We start from the raw sequence: 25,066 nt of genomic DNA on the forward strand, positions 1-25,066 counted from the left end.
ATCCAATGTAAATCTGTTTCAATAATCCATCGTGTCCATTGGGGGATATAACGTTGTATCGACGGTTTTAAAGCGTTGGTTTACACAGTCGATATTAATAAAACTTTTTAAAGACAAATTTTTTTACCTGTGGAGGCTCCAGAGAACAAGACGTTATCACTCATTGCTAATTTTGATATTAACTGAATAGTTACCAACAGAAGACGTGTGTAGACGCAGGCATACCTCATATAAACATCAGCTAATAACTTGTTAAATAACACAAAAGTGGCTATTATGAGGTAGTTATTTGGTTAACTGTAAAAATATCAGATTATATCCACAACTAACACATAATTTAAATCCTATATGGACCATTCGGGTCAAATGGACCTCTGCAGGTTTTTCTGTCAAGCAGAGGGAACCTGATTCTTTTTTAAAAAAAAAACCTGTACATTTGTAAGTGCTATACTATATTTTTTAAACTGTCAGGGACATTTATTTTACAGATAGTAAACTGTATTTATCCACTCATATCAAGTTGGTTGTCCTAAATTATATGCAGCCACTTACAGTGCTGCCGGACAAATAGAATTTTACTTTCATCCACAATTCTGGCCTCCCAGATCATGAAAACAAGATGATGGTGATTCAGCAGTTCTTTGCCACATAGCATTTTGCACTCTGTATGTCCAGAGGTTTCTGATGTGCAGTAAATGGTACAATGTATGCTCTGCCCACAAAAAGAGGCCTTGTTTTAATTTAAGTGAAGAGCAGGGAGCTATGGTGTACACTCAGGTTAGTTAAAACAAGTGAGACAGCTAAAGAAAATAATAGTTGGTTGAAGATTTAAAAAATTAAAAAAATCCAAAAGGTTAAAAGATCATCAGTCATTTTGAACCACTTTGGTTTTCAGGAGCTGCACGAATATTGAGATTTCTTTTGATGGACAGCTTTATACGGTCCCATTAAAATTTTGAAATTAAACATTGCTAAACACTGCTTCAAAGTAGTCACTTTCAATAAACAAGTTTTGCCACATCCACAAACCAGGAAAAATAACTACCAAGGATCAACTAGATTTTAACTTTTTATTCGCTTGATCATTTTCTCCAACCCAAAGACAAGAATACACAGCATAAATTGAAAATATCCCATTTAATAGTTTACAGCTTTTCATCTTTAATCATTATTTCATACTTTCAGTCTGACATTCACACTCACCTTGAAGCCATGGAACTGGAATCCAGTTCAACATGTCATACTCGACTGGAAAAAGTGAACCCCATGCCTCTACCCTCTCCCAGCAAACCAGTAACCTTATTGTTGTACAGTCCGGACAGGCCTCAGGGGTTACAAACAGATTTGTTTTGAAAATACAATGGATTTTTTAATTTTTTTTAATTCAACAGGGAAAGTGAACATGGTGGCAATTCAGATGCTCTTCCAGCCCTTTAAACACTGAATTCACCCTAAAAATTAAAAAGAAATTGAAAAAAAAAAAACAACTATCCAATTTATCCAAATGATTGATGTGCACTTTCTTTGCCCTCTTAGAAACCCTGACAGTATTTTAAGGACAATCTGAATAACTTCTTCTTGTACATGTTAGCACTGACCCTTTAAAGTGGCATGACAGATTTTATAATTTAAACTTTTCTTGCATTTCAAAAAAAAAGCTTCAGGTCAAGAGTAGAAATGACATTATTTACACTGGTTTTCACATGCAGCTCAGAAGCTGAAAGTTGAAACTGCAGCCAGAAATCATGTCCTATCTAGAGAAAAGACATGTAACACACCATCATCCTCGCTCTCTCACACACGCACAAACACACATACAAGTTTCACTTCAAATGCTGATGGACATTTGTTTCCTTTGCTTTTCTTCCTTTTGAGTTAATAGTGTCCAGAGCACTTATGTTGGGTTTATTTCCATTTTTTACATTGAAAACTGCATGAGATACATCATCGTTGAAAATAAACTAATCAGAAGTGGATGAAAGATTACTGGTTGAATAAGACACACACAACACCAACATAAACATTCAGGAATAGATGTATCAAACTTCCTTTCCCATACTATCAGCCCTATGTTTTGCACAACTCCCCCTTGTGGATATTAACATATAGCACAGGCTTGTCCCAGGGTTGTAAAGGGGATAAAGCAGCTCTGTATAAACACACAGACTAAATAAACCTTCCTTCTTCTTATATTTCCATGATAAACTTCCATGTAAAGTAAAATTCAAACAAATAAGGGCTCAGATCAACTTGACATGATGTGTTCATGTTTCAGCTCCACCTTTCATATCAGAGACAACTAACAGAAGCTGAGAGGTGTGCAAGAAGAAACAAACATTAGCAACAAGGAACAAAAGCAAAGAAAGATAGCCAGAAGAAAGCCTTGTCAAACCAAGTATAGACAGCACTGTACCAGCACACACTTAGCACATAAAACATCTTTGAGCTCTTGTTTGAATAAACCTCAATTGCAACTTAAACCTACTGGACCGATGAAAGATAACTCTTAAGAGGATAGAAGTAGGGCCTGGCCTGATTGATGTTTTCAGAAAGGTGCTACATGTCAGATGAAAAAATAACCAGGCAACTGTGAAAGCACACCAAGACCAAGGGGCAAAATTTCACAAATCAATTTGTAAGTTCAAGAGAGTTTAATAGACTTAAATTGTCACTGGTGCAGACAATCCACCACATATAAGGCCAAAAAGAAGAGTTACATCTTGGCAAAACCTGCCCCTTGAGAGAGGGCGTGGACAGAGGCGTTTGAGGGTTGGAAGCAGATTAAGCAAGGTGCCACTTCTGCTGCTATGCAGCACTGTGCTTAGGTTTCTCAGAGTACATCATTCAGACAGCATCTGTTAGGACAGACTCAACCCTTATTTCAAAATCATAAGAAACCCCCAATTAGTCGCCTGCTGACTCACCAAACCACCTTTATAAAAGAAGTAAAGATGACACATCCAATCATGATTGAAGAAAGAAGAAAAGTTAATCAAATGCAGTTCAATTGCATCCTTTTAAGATTTTTTGTACATATGCATACAATTATACTTCCTAGCTAATCTTATGTCTTCATGTGGGTTTTATTTAATTTGATCAGCTTTTGTTTTACAACTATATACAATGTACAGGCAGCAGATCATATATCTTTTACAATGAATGAGTGATGATACAGGGAAGTCTATATAGACTATTGTTGACTAATCTATTTAGACAATATACATGTGAATAATTGGAATTTTTAGAAAATGGTATCTAAAAAAATGATGAAAGATAGTACAAGAGACAAACTTGTAAAAGCCCTCAATATGTACAAAAAAAAGCCAATATAGCATTTGTCAATAACAGAAAAAGGTTAAACTGAAATAATTTTCTCCATATACACATATCATAGCTCAAAAATATTTCCAAAGCTAATAGTTTCTCTGATTTGGTCACAGAAGTTAGAAGATAAGTGAAGCATAGTGAAAAGAAAAAAAGAATACAGCCTGATTGAACATCTGAGGATCTCAACACAACATCACAGGGCTGCTAAGCTTGTTTAGTAATGGCATGTTCAAACTGTTAGTTTCTTTCATGCAGATGCTCCTCTTGATTGCAATTCTTGACTTCACAAAGTGGGTCAATTTACTGCAACTGAAAGTTAACAGAAAGAGAGAACATTTTGAGGTATTCAGGTTACTGTCCCCGACAGCATGGCCAGAATCTGATTTGGAGAAGACGAGAGCCAAAAAAATCAAACTAACAGTCATCACAGAACAGCCCATCCCAGTACCTCACCACCTGATCCAATCTCACATTTTAATGTTTGTTGATGGGGAGACTCTCAATGATATTTTACTCCAATGAAACAATTTCTGATAACACTTAATGCCAGCCTGTTTAAATTGCATCTATTAGCTGCCATAATCTTTAATTTGATTTGTTTTGATACCATTAAACCAGAATTTTTAAATGTACAGTATGAAAGAAAGAACAGGATCATGTTGGTATATTTGTTTAGATAAACTTCAACGCTGTGGACATCCAGATGGGACAGTACCAGTAGGTGACTGATCGCACTCGGTATGAGGTACAGAAGTGAAAAAGTAAAAGTGTAAAATGAAGTGATATACCAATTCAAATTCATCAGGACCGTTCCCCTCAGGCTTAAACACACAAGCAGACTTACAAACGAAGCTCATACAGAACTCCATAGTTCAGGGGCTTTTATCTAGCTAAGTCAGAAAGGCACATCACTTTGATATCAGGCATAAATAATTAAGTCAAATTACTGCAGAAATAAAACATACTTTCACAAAAATAGTGCGGATAAGAACGACGTCTCCATCAAAGTAGACGGCCATGAAAAAGAAGACTTGAGGGAAAAAAAGCATTCAGTGCATGTAACTACATTCATAACAAGCTTCATTTACATATATGTGCATGGTGACTTAAGTTCAACCAGATAAAACAAATCTGAAATGTATTTCAATTGCAGGCTACACTGTGAGGACACAGATGCAGAAAAAGTTTAAACGTAGATCTTAGACATAAATGCAATCGGCTTTCTCTTAAGATAGATTTTAGCCGTGGATTGTATCCATCCTGAATGAACAAACTTTATCACACTATGAAAGCAATTAACCATTCATATTTTAAATACAGATCTTAACCTAAAGCTACAGATGAGATGATTTTAAGAGAGTTGTGCAGGTAGATCTGAGCAAATTTTCTGAAATCAGCCAGACAGGGCATGGTGGATCTGTCTACGATCTTATCACAGAGACAGAACAGACAACTTCCTATAAAAATATAGGATGAAGAGGCCAACTACCTGAACCAGGATATCCCCTTAGAGCTTGAGTTGAGGTGTGATTGCGATCCTAACAATGCTCAAACATGCTTTAAGCAAATTAATGTAATTCAAAATGAATACAACTCTGACAAGTTATATATCATATACTGGGGTTAAATGGGTTATCCACTAAGTCCTTGTTACTTACGAGACCTTTCAAAGGTTTTTCTGCTGCCATTGTAGGACTGTAGGTTCATACTAAAAGACCTGAATGCAAAGCCAATCACAAATATTAATCAAGCAATTTGTTTCAACTGCATTTTAGCTAATTATGAATGAGAGTAAAACTAAAGTTACTGCAGTGCTCATAGTGGTCACACTTTGTCTCTACAGTGACATAAGAGGTAAAGTGCACCACAGTGGATGGTGTGCATATGTGCTATTGTGGGAGCGGTAATGGTGCTGGGCAAAGGGTGTGAAAAAATTGTACAACTACGCAAAGAGTTAATGAAAACCAATTAAGAAAAGAAAATACAAAAGTTCATTGATTGATATGTTTCCCAATTATTCTGGGGATTCCAATAGTCAAAAGGGTCTTCGTAACATCTGTATTTTTCTCCTGTTAGATGCTCTGCTGCTTCCCATGCAACTTGAGGGCAGCGGACTGCAGTGACGTCACAGGGGGATCCGTTGGAAGAAAAGGAGGGAGGTGAAAGGAAAATCGTTTTCATAGTTCCCTTGGTGGGGCTTTAAAGAGCGACAGAAGCAGCCCATCACTGCCAGGACTGAGGGGGGAAGTTATTAACCTCAGCCAGGTCTTGCACAGGCGAGCCTTTGAGGGTGTATGTCAGCTTGATCCTCATTCGTAGCTGTTGCTGAAATTTTGTGAGGATGATTGTGTTTATAACAGAGGAATTTTCTTGAAAATAATTTAAGACCACAGAGGTCTTAAAAGTATATTTCATTGCACAATATCATTGTATTTTAAAGGCCAAACTTACCTTCTGTGGGTTGAGGACTCTGATGACCTGTGTGACAGTTCCCTGGTTGAGTGCTGGGACAACATTACTGCTAGGAGAGAGGAGCTGCAGCTGGAATGTCTGACAAACAGAAAGGAGACACTTTGTTTAAGGGGTTTAAGGTTAACTATGCAGAAATGAGAGAGATGACCACATTGATGACATACTGACCACTACTGGTGGATCCACTATTCTAACAGCTTAAAGGGACCTTTTAAATTTATGATCAGATACTGTGATAAACAGAAAATGCAGACATTTGAACACCACTCATATGGTCTTTTTTTGCCTGATCCTTCATGACTGCCAGATCTCCAAAACACATAAAAGGGGTTAATCTTTCAATCTGGCCAAACACAGGCACAGTATAAGAATACTGGCACTAGAGGGAGTTGATGTACAGTGATGAAGTCAGTGTCTTTGCTCTGCCTGGAGAATACTAGGCACCTTAAAATAGCTTACAAAAAATGCAAGGGTATGCAAAGCGGTTTCTTTAAAAAAATCCCAAAATTAAAAAGTAGCACTGTACACGAAATCACTGCCATCATCTGTTTTAGGAGTCAGCAGGGTTTGTGAGAAATATAGATGGTGTACACATCAGTGGCTTGATCACTCATCAAATCCACTGTCCAAAGAAGGGCTAAACTGTAGGATTTAAACCCTGTAAAACTAATGAGGAAACTCATTAGGAATAAACACAAGAGATGCCCTGGCAAACTACTATCAGACAAAGTTTATTAATTTCTTATTTGTATTGTATTGTATCAGTATTAATGCTTCTAGTCACTGATCACCAAAACCGATCACCTGTGGTTAATAATTTTGTGTCTGCTACTGAAAAACACAGTGTGTGCAATGCAGTGTAATTACAGAGGCTCAGTGAATTTACAGCCTATAAGTATAAAGCACATTTGATGAACCATATTATATTAACCAAAATACAGTGCATTCAGCTATCACCTTGAAAAAATGTCAGTTTGTCTGTTGCTGCCATAGGGGTCAGTCATTCTTTTCCTATAGTTAAAGCTGCCACAGTAAGATCCCCAAAACTTTTTTAAAAGTCCTTCAAGTCAAAAAAAAAAGGTTATCCAATAGTGAAATCCTTAGTTAAAAACTGTGTTGTCTATGTTGAAATCCAGTGTTAATTTTGACAGCTATATTTCATCTTAGTCCAAGGCTAAAATGTTCATTAGTTTTAATTACATTTGAATTATTTCTACTTTTTACAGTTTTACTCTAGTTTAAATCGACACGAACTAAAATAAAAACACTTTGAAGCAGTTTAAGTCTATAAAAAGTGATTACATTTCAGTTAAAATTTTTAGCTAAAACATTCATTTTTTTTTTTTTACTGTATCTGGTGCCAAATCATACCCGTATGTTCTATGTACCCTGCAAAACCTGGGATCCCTCCAGAGGAGCTACAGATATGATGTGTTCTAACAGATTTACCCACAGTGGAGCAATATCGTGGATTCTGAATGTTTAAAGAAAACTAAATCACATTTTAATCAAGTTTTAGTCTCCTTGACAAAAACAGAACAATTTTTTTGGTGGGGTGGGGGTGGTGCCTTTGATAGAGTGATAGGTCAGTGGATAGAGCTGGAAACAGGAATGAGAGATTAAGGAATGTCATGCAGTTAAAGAGTCACCCGAACATATGGGGCGTGAACTAACTACAAGGCCATCTGTGCCCCAAAAACTACACTATTTTTTTCATCAAAGACCCATTTTCAGCTAGTCCTAGTAATATATAGAAAAAGGTAATCAAGTAACATTTTTAGTCGTACTTTATGCTGAAAATAATTAACACTGTTGAAATCCATGTTGAAACTGGGAGGATAAAAGCTAGTTTGCCACTTAAATGTGATGAATATATGTTACTTTATGATGTATTTAAGGTTCAGTCAGTAGGAAAGCGCTGCTGCAGAAGGTTGGAGATCTCATGCTCGATGTGGACGGGACCTCCATCTGTCCATCTTCCGAGGTCCGAAACCTGGGCGTCATCCTGGACTCCACCCTCTCCTTCCAGTCCCACATAAAGTCTGTCACCAAATCTGCCTTCTATCATCTCAAGAACATCTCCAGACTCCGACCATCACTCCCTGATTCTGTGGCTGAAACACTCATTCATGCTTTCATAACCTCCCGCCTGGACTACTGTAATGGAGTCCTGTCTGGAGTTCCCAGCAAAACCCTGGACAGGCTTCAGTACGTCCAAAACTCTGCAGCTAGAGTTCTCACCCGCACTAGACCCTGGCAACACATCACTCCGACCCTCATCCACCTCCACTGGCTCCCTATCAAGTCCCGTATCAACTACAAAGTCCTCCTCCTCACATACAAATCTCTCCATGCTCTGGCTCCCCAGTACCTTTCTGATCTCCTCCATCCATACACACCATCCCGCAACCTTCGATCTTCAGACACCGGCCTACTTTCCATGCCCAAAACCAAACTCCGAACCTATGGAGACAGAGCCTTCAGTGCTGCAGCTCCCACCCTCTGGAACACTCTTCCTGCAGACATTTGTAGTGCTCCATCTCTGGACATTTTCAAAAAATGTCTCAAGCTTCTTTACTAAACCACCCCTTACACTCATCCTACCCCTCACATAGTTTGTCCATGTCTATGTGTTCCTGTAAAGCGTCCTTGGGTTTCTTGAAAGGCGCTATATAAATTCAAGATATTATTATTATTATTATTAAAAAGTAACTCAAAAATTCATCATTATGAGTCTGAATGCATATTAAAAAAAGAAAAGAACATTTAGGTTGAATAAATTTAGTTATCTGGAGGTTAAATAACTGTTTTCTTAGAAACTGCATCAGTTTTACAGCGTGACTTAGTTTAGTTCTGAGACTAATTTCTTTTCATTATACTATTTGCACTGTTAAGCCTGTTGAATAGGCTTCATAATTTTTCCAGAATATTAACTGTCAAATAATTATAATAAATGAACACATCATTTATGAATCATCAAATTGTGTATTTCTGTTAACTAAGTGAAAGCATGTTCTTCACTGAATAAAAATGATTTTTTGCTATTTTACCAGGTCCCATTACACTTAAAAGCTAGTAAGATGGAACCAGGTGTACCATCAAAACACAAGACATGATCTGCATTAGTACTGGTATCAGCAGATTGCCCTGATGATTATTATCGATGCATGCGCAGGGAAAAAAAAACTATCGAGGCTTCCCTAATAAACATCAGTACATGTCAGTACATGTTACAGTTTGTCCTGCCTGTGCTTGCTTACCTTTGGTACTGCAGCCTGAAAAACAAAGTCCGTCATATCTGCCTCTGTTGAGTTGGAAGCATGGATGGTGATGACTGCGATGTTTGGATTGGGGTTAGCTCTCTCAAACGTGAAGTCTATTTTCAGACCGTTCTTGTTGTATGCTGTCATAGGAGGAATAGCTAGGCAGAGAGTTTAGAGAAGCAGTTCATACAAAGATTAATGCATGTGATGAGTAGCATACATTTGATTTAACATGGTAATCAACAGGAAAAAAAACAGAAACAAAGTGCTTTAATAAACATGGGTCAGTCCACAAACTACTGAATGTCTTGGTCTGGACAGTCAATGGGAGCAGCTGATTCTCACCTGCAGCTGCAATATCATTAAAGAGGGGCTGTGAGGAGAGCCCATCCAGGAGGAAAGAGGGTTGGGAAGTGGGCACAGAGGGAGCAGGAGCAGGGGGAGGGCCACCTAGAAAGAGGGGACAGCAACACACCAGGGTTTGGGTTCACCCTTTTACATCAACAACAAAATTTGTATCTACTGAGCAGGAGCAGGAAAGGGTTAAACATTACATTTACAGCTGTGGCTCGCACACTGGGTCCTATCTTTGCTCTAAAAAGTGGAAATAGACTTTTAATAAAGTATCCTACCACTTAGTGAGAGATCACCCAGCAGATCAAGCAGCTCTCCTCCAACTGAGGCTGGTTTAGTGGGCATTGTGGTCTGGATCACTGACACCACATCATTACTGCCAAGCAGGTCTAATAGGTCATTAGCCTGAAAGACAAGGAATCATTAATTTTCAAGGAGAAATATTGATGTGCATACTATATTAAATAAGTACAATGCTCCAGCAATTAACATCATCTCACCTGGTTGGCTGGCTGGGTGACAGGTGGTGGATGTTTCGGTTCCACAACAGAGGGCTCCGTCTCCCCATTTGTCTGGACTATTTCCGTGGGGCCATTAGAAGCCGTCTTCTCCATGACGGGCATTCGTTCTAGAAGAGCTGGCCTGTAATCACAGAATGAACAAGGATTAGGCAGAAGTAGAAACAGGCTGACCTAACTTAACTACAAGAGGCTCTTTCTTATCTACTAAATGGTACAATGTAGACTCAAAAATATGACAGTAAATTCACCTCATGTGGTCATATTTCTTGAAAAGCGCATTGTACTCCACTGCTCTCTGCTGAAGCTCCACGTCGATGCTGCTGCCATAAATTGAAACCACCTTCTTGATTCGGCTAAAAGAAAAACATTCATGGGTTAGAAATGGGGGAAATGGAGTTGGTTTTTCTCAGGAACATCATTAATTTTGCAACCAAATGTTTCAAAAGCTGAACTGACTTGACACTGCTGAAGCGAGTAGACAGCTTCATGATGGCAGTGAGAGCATAACCCCGGGTCACAGGTGTGGACAGGTTGGACACAAGAAGACCTTCAAGCACATCCAGAACTTCATCTTCAGACACCTTAATTCAACAAGGAAGGAAATACATATCACTTAAAGATTTATAGCAGGACTCCTACATACTTTTAAGAATCAAATCCAGGATTTTTGAAGATCTTTTAAAGACCTGAACTGAGAAAAATTAACACTGTATTTTGTGTGGCACTGTGACAGTCAAAAATTAAAGGAACGTGAGATACCACAGTACACTGGACAGAGCTGAATTATCTGGTTTATTGACTGTTAATGAAATGTCAAATGAAGAAATTCTTTTGGTCATAAACATCCACATTTGATGATTTCTGGCACATTAAATCCCTTTTTTCTATCAGCAGATGGTTTATTCATCATAACACGCAAAACAAGCATATACTCAAAAGAGTGATTAAAATTGAATAAATGTATTTAGAAAATACAGATTTGATAAAGACACGTCCAATTCAAAGGGTCTCCTAAAATTTTAGACCTCTCACTGGTAAAAATAAGAGTTTTTGTGGCCTTAAATTTAAATAGTCCAATTCAAAACTTTTTAAGGATCTGCAGGAACCCTGTATAGTTTCTACTCAACATGTGTGTATGTATTTCAAAGGGGTTTTAGACAAGGTTCATCAAAGTTTACCTGAATAGGCTCCTCCTCTTCACACTGTCCAGACACCAACAGGTCTCCGTACTCTCCTATGCACCAGGATGCCACCTGCACTAGAGGTTGCTATAGAGCAAAGAGAAATACAACTTAATGCTGATACCCTCTAAAGCCACAAAAACAGGGCAATAAAGGATCTTGACCCAAATGAGAGGTGATCATACCTGCGAAATGTCATCCAGTAGTGCTTTGTAAAGTCTCTGTACTGTGTAGGCATGCATCTCCACACTGTTAGTGATGAGTTGAATGAGGTTGGGAACAGAATCATCTCGCACATAGCTCCCTGCCTTCAAATATAAGCAGAAATTTAAATTAGAGTAAAGAATATGCCCCAAATATCTAATAAGTTAGCTGAGGATTTCTCTAACCATTTTTTGGTGCAATCATTCATTCATATTCATTACTGTACTTAAGTCAACTCTTGCACTGTCATGAGAAACAAATCCAATATGTACATACTGTTGTCAGGACTCTCATGATGGTGTCTATGTGCCATCTTTTTGAAGGAGCGTACCTGTAATGCAAAGAAAACTATGATTAGTCCCTGCAAAGGACAAAGACTTATAGTTAACTAGGATTGATCCAGTAACTAGACAAATGCTGTCAGAAAATAAATGTTATCAGCAGCGTCTTTCAGACGATGGATCACTCATTTTATCATCATACAGCATTTCAATGTTAGCTTTATCCTGTCTGTGGTACAACAAAAACTGTATTCTATAAAACAACAGGTGGATTTTATGTCGTTTCTGTTAAGTCCTCATGAATTTTTCATTCTTGCAATGTCATACTTTTCTGCAGCTAAAAAGACTCCTGATGCACAGTCTGCCTTGAATTCAGGGTCACACGAGTCCAGGAAGTAGAGGAGCTCTTTCATCATGCCCCTTATGTTGTTGCCATTCACCAGGGCAAAGCTCAGCTCCATTGCACGTCTACACAAAAATGAGAGGAAGACAAGGGTCAGAAAGGCAACACTGTGAGAAATTTAAAGCTGTGGTTAATGTCCTCATTTTAATTAGTGTAAAGTACCTCTTGATGGACACATCCAGGTCTTTTAAACAGTCCACAATGGTGCTCCGATGCCTCTGAACTGCATTGTGGTCTGTCTGAACCGTCTTTAGTAGAGATGTCAATGCCACATATCTGGAATTGTGAGTTTAATTAAAAGATTTCATCAGGGACTGACAATGGTGCTTCTTGTGAAAGAATGCTTAAAGGCCAAGTGAATTAATTACCTGATATTTTTGTCATTGTTAAGAAGGAAGCGTCCCAGTATGTTAATGGCCAAGACCTAAAAGATAACAGACCTTGAGGAAAGAGAAATTCAAAAATGCTCATGCAAAGATTTGATCCATTTTATATTGACTCACCCTCAGCCCGCTTTCAGACTTGATGTCCATTATAGTCAGTACAGTCTCGTACAGAATTGCATTGCCTACATTTTTACTTGTCTCTGTGTTTGTTGCAACCTGCAAGCACAAGTATCACACATTTGTAAATTTACACCCACTCTCCTGTAGGATGTTTATGCCAAAAAATAGTGATTATGATTCATCCTAACCTGTGCAAGAATGTCATTCATCGCTTCACTGGACTCATCATCGCTCTTGCCTAAAATTCTCAGTAGTCTCAATATCCGCACCTAAACAAAGAAAAGAACAGAAATCAGTGCCATCCTGTCAGTTCACTTGCCAGGTATGATGTGCCTTAATGGTGCAAAAAAGATAAACTTGTGTCAACTCCATGTCTGCCACTTTGTTTTCTTTGTGATTTTTTCCAGAAGCAGGATTTAGCCTGCTCACAGTATATTTGGAATCTTGGTAAAACACATTAAGCCAAATCTAGGCCTTCACTGAAAAAATAAAACAAATCTCAAAGAAGAGGGACAATTACCTGCAGGAATGGATCACTTATGCCTGAAACATCATGCTCAGGAGAGTATCCAGACATGATAAGGTTCTTCAGGATTCTTACCAACTGTGGAACCAGCTACAAGAAGACCAAAAACACAACAGAAAAGAAGAGGTATCACAATATTTTGTGTAGATCATTGAGTTTTCAACTTTCAAAAATTGACTTCAAGAATCTATTAATTATTAATTATTTATTAATAATGCTCATCATTCTCATTAAAGATGGCAGCCAACAAAGCTCATTAAAGAGCAAATCTTTTGTTGGAATTTGTTTATTGAAGCAGAGCTATTTGGTTAAAACTTGGGTGCCCAAATTGTCAAAATTTTAATGCTGTGAAATCAAAATCATGATTAAATAAAGTATTAGGTTAGAAAATGAAGAGGAAATATACTGCATATGCACACATGTCCCTTCGGTGCAGAGCTACATAAAAAGATGTATATTAATGGACTGAGTTTATTCAATTGAAATAAAAGTTATATTCAAACTGAAAAGGTTCGTAATCTGTAGATGTCAGTCTCTTAATGCCTTTCAAATAAGACTGTCAAAATGTTAACTTTAGAGAACGCTCTAACGTTTTGGGAAGCAACTTATTGTCTTAACCAGCATTAAATAAGAAGACTGGTTCTCAGTTTCATCTCTTTGTATGGTGTACAGAGATAAATCAAGCATTTTCTATGCTTAATACCTAACTATAGCAGAAAGACAACTGCTGGATTGTGAATTCATGGAGGTGAATTGATTAATTGATCCAACTAATTTTTTATGCCAAAGACACACCAAAGATAAAGCCACACTCTCAGTGTTCATATCAAGGCAATATAGCCTCTTGTGCTAGTATCTAGTTGTTATATAGTTGTAGTAATATTGTATAGTTGTACAATTTCCTACAGCACTAGACTAGACTTGCCTCAAGGCACACCATTTGAGAACCACTGGTATAAGGTATTCAACTCAAATACCCCTGAATTTTGAAGGTTTTTTTAGTGGGCTACAATCATTGTCTGAAAAAGAGCAGTGATATAAAACTGCAACAGGCTCTTTTGGGTAAATACAGCAGCCTACATTAAAAAAAGTTCTGAAATATGTAAAATGGAGAAATTGACTTATTCTTTGAAGATCCAGAAAGACAAGTAATACCAAATTTGGAACAAGTGGATTGAGTGTGTTGCTCCAATGGGGCGAGATTTTGTGTGACTCCACCAGACTTTTCATACTACCCTTAGAAGGAGGCATCATTGCTGTAAGCTCCTGTGACTCCTGTATAAACAGCTGAAATGTTGATATGGTTGATTAAAAACACAAGAAAACTAAAGTCTACAGGTAACTGTAGACATGGATGCACAATCTGGAGTATGTCAAATGCATGTGTATAATTTTGACAGGTTTTATAGTGTGTATATGTAAGCTGACGATGATGATAGAATGGATTCTCTAAGAAATTACGATGGAGGGCTGACAGACCGTATCAGAACCAAGTGGATCCACACAGACTAAGTGGCTTGAAACGAGTCCTTCTTGTGCACAGACTCGAGAAAAACTAGAGAAAGGTATTAATGTAGAAAAAACTTCCTTCTCACATGAGATTAAAATAACAAAAAAGAGGACATTCTTGGTTTTAGTAGTTACTAGCTGACAAGATCTGCTTGTAAATAAAACAGGTATGATTTTTTCAAAAGTTGTGCACGTTTCTTATTAGTTTTTATTTGTTTTAAACTGAAACCGTCGCTGACGAGCTCATGTTACAAGATGCAAGGAGATCAAACTGATATGAAGCCTCATACTTGCTTTGAGAATGATGACAATAAGTAGCAACCCAAAATGCCAGAATGGATTCTTTTGAGCATAGAAAGTGTTTAGCATTTCAAGTGTCAGCCTGAGTATGACTAGATTCCTAAAGAAAGCACCTCTACAGACCTGAGACAGTTAGCAATATCCACCCTCTAACAATGGCAAAGATCTGGTGAGAATAATCTGTCACTGGAAACAACACTTGAGGCAATCATGTGTAAACACACCTTCCCAGCTGCTTTTAAATGACAGTGACGGTGAGCAAACAGTGAGTTGCATATTGGGCTAATAATGACACTCAAAACAATCGTGAAAAATGTGTCTGACAAATGGAACAAAAAATTCTTTGAGTAATATTCAAAACACTGACATAGTCATGATCACTGTACAAATTGAATAAATTAATATTTCAAATTAAAACACACATGACATAAGAACTCAACACAAATTGGGTTACGTCTGAGGTGACTGTGAGGAGTGATTACTATTACAGCATGCACCAGCTATGAGATCAGAATGTACTCTTACCTTCTCATTCTAACACAATGCAGGAATTGTAACAAAGACAAATGACAGAAAAAATATGAGGTAGATGTTAGGGAGGGGAAACTGGAAGTCATTCACTTTCAGAAAAGCTTGAAATAATGTTTAGATCATGAGCATGGGGTGTGGCGCTTCTGTTTTTTTTACACCTAAAGAGGAGAGGTACAGCAGCAGTTGAAATACAAGAGGAAAAGACAGCGGTAGGAGATCAAAGACTGAGACATACTCTGGATGTAGAACAAACCTGTATCACAATCTAATCCTCAAAGGTTTATAGTACTGAGCTTAACTTACAGCAACTATACAAAAATGAAAAGCGTATGTAAAGTGAGAACGAAACATGGCATGAGCTTAAGACAAATGCAGTCATTATTCTAAGGTGCTGTAGATAGAAAATCTGTTTGTACCTTTCTGAAGTGGGCCAGCATGTCAGGACTTCTTTCACACATCTCAGTTAGGAGGACAACTGATGTATGGAGAACACCTGAAAAGTGGACAGAGTCAGTTTTGTTCTGAGTTTGTCTAGTTCTTAATTAACTTTCCATCACTAATTTGCTGTCACCTTGTAGTTTGTGTGCTTGTCCCTGAGTGTGTGTCTCCACAGCTTACATACCACTTGTAATTGGGCTAAACTTTATATACTTCCTTTTGTTATGATCAACTTAAATTTAGCATGGTATGGGGTTAATCAATCTTTGTCTGTGTTACGTTGGCTGTGATCCTGACTATTTGAGAAGTTTATACATAGCTGTTATGGTCATTTATTTTTCCCATCTAACCCTACCATTAGTATCTTTGTTGAATGAATAAACTGGTCTCACTGAAATGGCTCAATGTTTTTCTGCACTCAAGTGCTTTTCTTGGTCTGAAAACAGACTATGTGACAAAAATCTTTCTCATTCTGCTGTAAAACATCCACTGCATGTGCAAAACAGTGGATGAGAGGTATACAACTGTCAATAGCTTATATCAAAATATGATAAATGTTTTGTACATGACATCTTCAAATATGCATGCTTAGGCTGTAGGTGTTTGGCCAAGCCAACCAATCACAAAGAAGTACCATTCAAAAGTAAGAAAAAATCAGCTGCACTGGCATTCATATGATTAACTACAGAGGTCATCAGCTGACAGCATCATAAATCAGAATAATCATTTTATAGTGAACGTTGCAAGATTAAGAAAAAACACATCAGCTGAGTGCTGTCAGTGGAAATTTGTGGTGGTGATGAGAATGTTATCTAAACATGTTTAAAATATTCAAAACTGACTTCTAGAGTATTTTTGTAAGTAATCAAAAATTCTGTTCTGGTTGATATTGGTCAGGTGAATAAAAGTGAATGTACACTACATAAGAGCAGAGTACAAGGGCTAGTAATTACTGCACATGCATCTTTCAAATTTTTTAAAGACATGTCAGTTTTACACTCCCATATTATTGAAGACTGTGGATAGTCGGACTGAAAATAATGATCTATAAGGATAGTAGCAAATAACATCCCTTTGATAGTTGTCTTATTTGAAGCATCACTATTACACTGACACACAGTGTCAAGGAAGATCAAGCCCCCCCTATATGAGGAACACAAAAGCCCCAGAGTTTATGACAGACTCATTAATTCTCCTCTCCTCTGCAAAGGACAGCACCAAAAGGACATGAGCTGCCCAGCTGTTCTTAGCAGAGTGCTGTGAGTGGCAGGAAGTAGAAAAAAAATCAGCATTTGTGGAGGGCAAGCACTCTTCCTTGCAAGCAAGCAACTGTATCCTGACAAACTGTTTACACTTACCATGGTTTTTCTCGCTCAGCAGGTTTTTTGTGGCTGGAAGGAACATTTCCATAAGTTCTGGAACCTTCCTGATGACATGGACTGCACACAACGCCGCCTGTCAACAAAAGAAAGCCATCAGCTCAACCTTCTACACACTTCATTAGTTTTTAATATTTGTTCAGACACATGCTGACAATAGTCCATGAATAATTAACCATGGAGTTTAAATCTATCATTAATCATATAAACGCCACAATAATAAGGCTTACCTTTTTCCTTAAGTAGGAGTTGGATGTTTTGAGCAGCTTCTCAACTTCCCCAGCCAAGTCACGACACATTTCTGAGGAACCCATGCAGCCAAGAGTGCACAAGGCCAGGCCCTGGACGTACTGTGTGCTGTGATTCAAGTCACTTGGGTGGGAAGAGAAGGCTAAATGAGCCAAGGAAACTTAAAAGTACTTTTGGATGGCAGCTAAAGTAACACATAAGTAATATTTTTAATGTATTCAAAGTTGTTCAACAGCTGTATTGCAAAAAGTAGCATTGTTTAGAAAAAAAGATTTCTTTGCTTACTTCTTGATGCAATTTGTCATTAGTAGGTGGACGTCCTGCCGCTCATCCAACAGCAGCATAGCTCCCAAATAACCTATTCGTTTGTCAGTGAACTTCTGGGACGCAATCAGCTTCAGGCACTCCAGCTGGAAATCAAATCAGTGTATCACTTAACGATTCAAAGGTATGATATTTTTAATCATCAGTTTCTTCACTAACTAACCAACTTATTGAACTAAGCAGACTTTAGTGGTTTGTTGTGGGACTCCAGGCATCAGGCGACAGTTGCTTGTAAACAAATAAAGAGCAATCAAGACTGCTTCATGTTCTTCTGCTTTATGTTCTTATTAGGGCTGGGTAATTAATTACAAATTAGATTAAATCACAATATTGCCTGTTGCAATTTACAAATTGCAATTTGACTGTATAAATTGTATTATCACAATGTAAACTGTGGACCCCAGGAAGAATAGCTTACAGGTGATGCCAAAGCTAATGGGGATCCAAATAAACAAACAAACAAACAAAGCTGCAATATTTCTTAAACTTGAAATGTGTCAAAATACCAGTGTTATACTTTTTTGCAGAAGATATTTTATGCACATCATGCAAACATTCAAGTGTCTTTTATAATAAACATTCCTGTTTTATTTATTTAAGATGAGATGATGTAAAAATGATCATCATTCAATATCGCAGTTGATATCAAATTTGCAATATGAGCCAAAAAAAATCACAATTACCTATTTGTTTTAAATTGTTTTGCCCTAGTATATTCCATATAATATTGTGAAAGTTATAATACAGAATTTTATTGCTTGCATTTATTGAAAAATATATAAGATGAGGAACCTAAAAATAATCGCATATCAAATTGGCCTCGCAATATTGGGGAAAATAATCACAATTACATTATTTTCACAAATTGTTAAGCCCTAGTTTTCATCCACTCAGATAAATGGACTGACTAATCAAAAATTAGTAACAGCTTTAATTACTGTAACATAACATCCCATAACATGACAATATATGAAGGCATAAAAGTTAGTTGACCACAGCTCTGCATTTGTGCAATTAATGACAGTTTTGCAAAGGCCAACATTAGCGCAAGAATACCTGCAAGCATCTAATACAGTATGATCCTAGCATTCCTATATAGTCATTAAAATTTCAAAAGCTCAATATAGTCATGGCCCACTCCCCCACCATCACATACCTGCCCAAAGTGAGCTGGGTAGCCCAACATGTGCATATAAAGTAGCTTCGCCACATTTCTGCAACGGTATGTATTGTCTTCCTCTCTAAAGGACGAGCGGATAGCAGCACACTCTTTCTGGATCATCTCACGCTCCTCTGCCTGGGTCCGTGCCGTCCGGATAGTCCGGATCAGCTCCCGCAGTCTGATCGGAGCTGGCATTCTCTGCAAAACAAAAAGAATTGAAAAAGGTTGGCAAACGCTGCCTTGGGGTTGGCACCGAACAGCTCCTATAAACAGAAAAAGGCTACACAACTACTGATCAGGCTTCTAGGGCTAAAGCTTGTACTATCATTTTTACACCGGGATATGTCACAACCGATTTAGAAATACAGCATTAGGCAGGGAAAATAAGACTCACCCACTGTACATTTTAAAGTTCACTTGAGTCATGTGTGTGTGAACGCACTCTAGTTTCCATCCTAACACCAGATTTCTCCAAATAACCTAGTTTTTAATATGTATGCAAAATACATTGACCTAACCTTTACGTTTACAGAGCATTCAAGCCACAGAGAGAGACAAATAAATGACTAACAACTTCTTAAGCCCCAAATAATTGAATCAATGAATGGCTACAGGAGGCAAACAGATGACTATTGCTTTAAGAGCTGCCGTTTTCATAGTATTAAAAGTGCCGATGGAAAAGAGAATGGCAGGTGAAATTCAATTCCAACACAAGAGAGGCTTCTGAGAGCACACAAGCCTTAAGCCACAGAGAGGGGTTTAAATATTTATAAGTACACGTTTAAATGTTAGAATTAATGCTTAATTTTATATGTACCAATAATGCCCCAAAAATACCATTAAAACTAGATTTGACCTTCACTTATCTTACTTGAGATCTCTTCAGATTTTTAGTTTAATCTCTTGTTTCTTGAAAATGGCAATATGTTTTCACAGTGGGGCTGAACAATTTGGGAAAATAATGTAACTGCTTTTTTTTAATATTGTGATTTAATGTGTGATCATTTTTGAAGTTCCTCATTAAGATGCATTTCGACACATTTCTGCTTAAAATAAAAATCCTCTCTTCTGTGATTTGGAAATTGCAATCGGACATATTGCAATATAATCTAAATTTTGATTAACTGCCCAGCCTTAGTTCATGTTGCCATAAAACTCTCCATGACTCCAGTCAGCTGTTAAGACTCCAAGATCTAGATGAATCCAGAGTAAGGTGAGACAGTATGTCTGCCAAAAACTGATTTTACACAGATATACACGAGTTTGGAACCTGTTACCTACCGGGGTTAACTATGAAATCCACATCCTCAAGTTTTTGGCACACATAGCATAATTCAAAATTCAATAACTGAACTTCAGTTCTTTTAAAACTGGAAGGTTATTACTGGTGGCCTCTTCTACAGAGAGGTACATTTTGTCTCCCATCTCATGAGGCCTTTTATCTGGTGCCCTACAGTACATAATTAAGCTGCTGGAGCAACAGAAACTATGGTAATTACTTGTCAAGCAAATCCATTTTGTATTCAGAAACATAAAAGGCATTTGGACAGAGCAGGGACCCTAAAATATATTGTGGTAAACTACTGGAAGGCAAGGCTTTGGTTTCCCAATGAACAATTGTGTTCTTCTTAATGTAAGGCATGTCTACAAGGACCACACACTAACACTCAAAGATGGTTAAGTGTAAAATTAAAATTAGCCCTTAATGTTACTTTAATCCAAGTGAGAGAGAATTTCAGATCAAACCTGCTACACAACCAGAAATATCTTTCCCCATACATTCAGCACACTACTGATTAAGTGAGGAGAATTCCAACACAGCATGTTTTGATAATTAATGACACCAACAGTTGACCACCTGCAAATCTGTAAAACAGTATTGTTGTAGCTCAGTAGAAGTGTTTTACATAACCCCATGTTGCTAGCATCACTACTGTTGTTCTAACGAGAGTCCAGCCATAAGACTTATGGTTCTTTCCAGGTCATGAGCTGGCTGTTTGCCACAGAGCTTTACATGGAAATTCAACTCCAAGCTCCCATTCCCACATGACACACGATCATTTTTAGATTAAGGTGGCTGTGAGGAATGAGCTTTAGATTAAACCAACTTCAACCTTCATTTGGCTTAAGAGACATTTGGAATTATTTGAATAGCAAAATAGTAGTTTCCCTACATGTATCTCTGTGACATCAACTGTAGTTTAATAAGATTCAGGCCTTGAGGAAATGAGGGCATCCTTTGTTGCATAAGATGATGGTTTGTCAAGAATCTGAGAATTCACAGAAATCTAAGAGAAAGAGGGAGGGGTGGTCAGGCAAGGGCATGCTTTAATAAAGCAAGAGATCTGCGGTCTGTGTTAACACCATTTAAATTACCTGAGCTGAATGGACCTAGTGTTAGGCTCAGTAAATCAGGACTCCTTGCTGTGTTTGTAATCAAATGTGGTACACATAAAGAAGGTAAATCCAGCATCTGCTGAGAGGTGAGGCTGTTAAAGTTACAAGTCCTCATTCTTGTAGTAAAAAAAACTACTTCTATAATCAAAATATAAAACCACACCATTACTTTCACTGCTTTATTAGTTTTAGAGAGAGAACACGTGTTTTTCACTTAAAGAAAAAGTTACACTGAGGGGCTAAGTGGAATAGGAAGACCACTGGATCACAGGGAGCCTTTTCCAATCAACAGTTGGGCAATGACGGCAAATGATTCACTAAACAAGGTTGGTTTAACTCAACCTTAAAACAAAAGACAAAAATCAGTTTTGCCATTAAGTCATGCAATAGATTGTGGTGGTGATCACAAGAAGAAGTCACTACAGCCCATACTGGTTTTGTCAGACAAAGTGGCACACTTTCATTCCTCACTTTCAACACACAAAACTGCAGGTCATCTTATGTGCCACAAAGCTAAAGAAAACAAAAGAAAGGCAGAAAAACCTAGCTGTGTCACGAGTAGTGACACATGTACCTAAAACTTTTTTTTTTTTTTAACATTTCTCCTTTTGTCAAGTATTGCAGAACAACTACGTCTAAGAACCCAATGGGTCATTTAGTCAGACTGTGAAATATCATTAATCTCATTGATCTTTCCTGTTTGGGTGTAGTTTGCATGTACTGTGAAGTGTTCATAACAAGTTTCTCTCTTGAGAAGCCTAGATAGGCTACCAGAGCATGACAACCAGCAACAAGCAAGAATCATGCCAGAGAGAGAGAGAGAGAGAGAGAGAGAGAGAGAGAGAGATAAAACAGCGTACTATCGAGTGGTATCACATCGGATTATTCAACTTAAAAGGATGTTATAGTTTAGGATTGAAAGCAAGACATATCATCTATCCAGTACTACTTTCTCTTCAGGAAAGCGATATACAGTTAAACATGGCAAAATGATAATCATACATTTTCAATAAGTGGAAAATACAGACACCACAGGGGAAAAGGCTTTTTCCCTGCACAATTTGTAAAGTTGTTGTAACCTGCTCCCCTTGTCCCTTTATTTTCTCTCTGTTCTCTAATATGTACTCACAAATGAAATCCTATCAGGCTAGACCACTCTATTCCATCTAATATCATCCTGTTTAAGTGATAAGCTGTGTGTCATTCTGAATAATTTAGAGCTCTTCATAACACACAGTGGTGTGCACGTGTTACTACCTGCTTTTTACATGCAGTCTAATGTATTGTCCTTCTAGTAGATGAGATTATGTGCTTTCTGCATGAAATGTATGATTAGTGTTTTGCACGTAATACAAGTTTTTGGTTGCCCCACTCCACACTTTCTTTTCTAATATACATGTGTATGAAAACAGATCCAAAGATTTGGTAATGACTCACTAATATGCACATCTAAGTTAGCCTGTGAATACATCACTGTTAATAGAAGTCATTCAACCCCCCACCCCCCAGCAAAACCACTTCTACATTTAAATTGTCAGTCTGATAAAGACACGCATAAATATATAATATGACATTACTTGGACTGCATGCGTGAAGCAGAGAGCCATAACTAGCAAAAACCAAGTAAAAGTCTAATTGTTTGGACATCAGGTGAATTTACAGCTGTCCCAGTAGAGACTCAGCAGTCCCCCTAACCAATAAAGAATGTGATGAGGAGAAACAGGGTTTCATCTTGGCCATATGAGACGGGGCTTCAGTTGAACTAAACAAACAGTTATTTATGTGACTGTTGGGTTTTAAACTAGCCAGCAGGCATAGCAACCAACACCAATGCTGAACAAGAATTGTTGCTATCTCATACAGAACTTCTCCACTCTGATTTAGTGTGGCTGCTGTAGCTGTGAGGAAGTAAACAACAAATATCGTAACTGTTAGACTAATAATCTGGTGCTGGTCACTATGATTGCTATTGACAGAAGAGAAAAAAAGATTTGTATGAAACACCATACAAAAACTCCAGAAATCAACTGTAACAATGAGATACCTTATCTTAAAAAAAATCAATCCAGTGTTTGGGATACATTCTTTCAAACAAAGAAACAATGCCTAATATGAATTAAAAATGAACTGTAATTGGAAAATGATCATTATCCCTAATGCAAACTGAAGCTTCAATAAACACATTTGCCAAACTAATCGTAAGACCACAAGGTTAAGATTGCATTACTGTCAGCAGAGCAAAAGGTTAACTAGTTGTATTTCAGGTGATAGTTGTCTTGTAAGAAACCTTATTTTATGCTGTAGTCATGTTATCCTACTGAATTATTTAAGATCAGAAGACAACCTTGGACTCTGCTGAGTCCTGGATACCCCTTCCCTATCAGTTCTGTTAATATAATGATGATCCTGTTCATAAGAAGTTATAACTAAAAGCTTGTTTAAGCTTTGGATCAGATTATTTAACTTCCCACTTGTATGGAAGAAAATATGTGACAGGTAAGAGTCACCCATACAGCACGTCATACTCTTTTGCTTACTTCCTACTCACAGCTGACTTCCTTAACATAAACCAACATATTGTTTGATGATATACGATATTTCTGAGACGACGTGGACTACCTGTCTAGTAACTATCTTGTTGGTTAATTATTAATTAAAATGTTTCTAACACTGTGTCGCTAACTTATTTAACTGGAGCAAAAAAGGAGTCCACGTCCTTAACAAACTAAGCTAGCCATCGTTAGCTTCCCGGATATCTAAGGCTTTAGTGGACATATTGCTGAAATTATTGTAATTGTTAACGATTAATCAAGTCTGGAGGCACGAATACGCTTCCAGATAACATTAACTGCTTTGTTTTACTTAGCTGGAACAAATAACACAAGGAAAGTGTACGCTTACGACATGCTAACACTGGTATACACTAATATTTCCAGTGAAAGGGCAACATATTGGGTTGACACTACAGCAGCACCGTCACCTTGGCTGACAGTTTGTAAAAGGAGTATTTACATAAACACAATTTGACATTTGTGTCGAGCAGAAACGACGGGCCCTTAAAGGCTGGATATGACACCCGAATCTGATTGCCGATTGATCAGGACATGATGCAGTCAAGGCCTTCTTAAGGCATTTGGATTATAAGCTAGCAAGTCGTCTGTGGCGTTAGCTGGCTAATGAAAGCTGACAACTCGTCAGTGTATCTACTACTTACTATAAATACTGTCCATAACAACGTTAACAGGCTGACTGACGTGATGTTGACTGGCTATAAAAATATTAAACATACACTGTCATTGTGTGCTGTCAAGATGACTATGACTAGGTGGACTACCACACAGCAGCAATTGCTAGTGAGCTTTAGCAACATCCCTAGCCCAGCAGGTTGTTAGCAAAGCTACAAGGCTATGCTAACCATGCTAGCTAACTTGGCTGCTGACAGGCACAACCCCGGTACACCGAGGGCTGCGACTTCCTATGCAGCGCCACTGTGAGAGTTGTCAACGTAGATACAAACAAGCCACTGATTATTATTTAAGCGAAATGTCATTTTCGTATACTTCTACCGACATAGTATTGTTAGAATATACTTACTAGCCGTAATGATGCCAGAAAATAACTGGAATCGTCTCTATTAGCAATAGAGGGAGGAACACACTAGACATGCAAAATGGTGGCTACTCCAGCCTCAGCACATCTACCGCAGGCGGAGGGTTACACTGACATATCCCAGAGGTTG

General features: G+C 37.8%; 1 protein-coding gene across 2 annotated transcripts; it reads right to left on the reverse strand.

Annotated features, from left to right (window-relative positions):
* Window positions 1-1,056: 1,056 nt before the first annotated feature.
* ap1g1 (adaptor related protein complex 1 subunit gamma 1) lies at window positions 1,057-25,051 on the reverse strand. 2 transcript variants are annotated; one of them, XM_041811240.1, is made up of 24 exons: window positions 24,922-25,051; window positions 18,925-19,128; window positions 17,730-17,854; window positions 17,426-17,567; window positions 17,175-17,271; window positions 15,795-15,871; window positions 15,373-15,381; window positions 13,033-13,128; window positions 12,701-12,781; window positions 12,510-12,608; window positions 12,375-12,430; window positions 12,169-12,282; window positions 11,931-12,071; window positions 11,599-11,653; window positions 11,304-11,426; window positions 11,116-11,205; window positions 10,394-10,518; window positions 10,186-10,290; window positions 9,917-10,058; window positions 9,695-9,821; window positions 9,408-9,512; window positions 9,060-9,220; window positions 5,779-5,877; window positions 1,057-5,652 (listed from the first exon to the last, which is right to left on the reverse strand). In XM_041811240.1, the coding sequence occupies exons 2-24, from the start codon at window positions 19,123-19,125 to the stop codon at window positions 5,551-5,553; spliced, it is 2,472 nt and encodes an 823-aa protein (XP_041667174.1). In that variant the 5' UTR covers window positions 19,126-19,128; window positions 24,922-25,051; the 3' UTR covers window positions 1,057-5,550. The 2 variants fall into 2 exon arrangements, with proteins under 2 accessions (XP_041667174.1, XP_041667263.1); XM_041811329.1 differs by lacking the exon at window positions 15,373-15,381.
* Window positions 25,052-25,066: the final 15 nt, after the last annotated feature.

The sequence above is a fragment of the Cheilinus undulatus genome, linkage group 1, assembly GCF_018320785.1.
Source record: "Cheilinus undulatus linkage group 1, ASM1832078v1, whole genome shotgun sequence".
Taxonomy (NCBI): Eukaryota; Metazoa; Chordata; class Actinopteri; order Labriformes; family Labridae; genus Cheilinus; species Cheilinus undulatus.

What these genes read in the sequence shown, in the direction of transcription:
- ap1g1 (XM_041811240.1), bottom strand. Translation starts at nt 19,125, where the DNA reads ATGCCAGCTCCGATCAGACTGCGGGAGCTGATCCGGACTATCCGGACG. An exon ending in TACTGGATGACATTTCGCAG is followed by an intron (nt 11,206 to 11,303) that starts GTATGATCACCT and finishes TTTGCTCTATAG; the next exon opens with CAACCTCTAGTGCAGGTGGC. An exon ending in AAGAAATATGACCACATGAG is followed by an intron (nt 10,059 to 10,185) that starts GTGAATTTACTG and finishes CTGTGATTACAG; the next exon opens with GCCAGCTCTTCTAGAACGAA.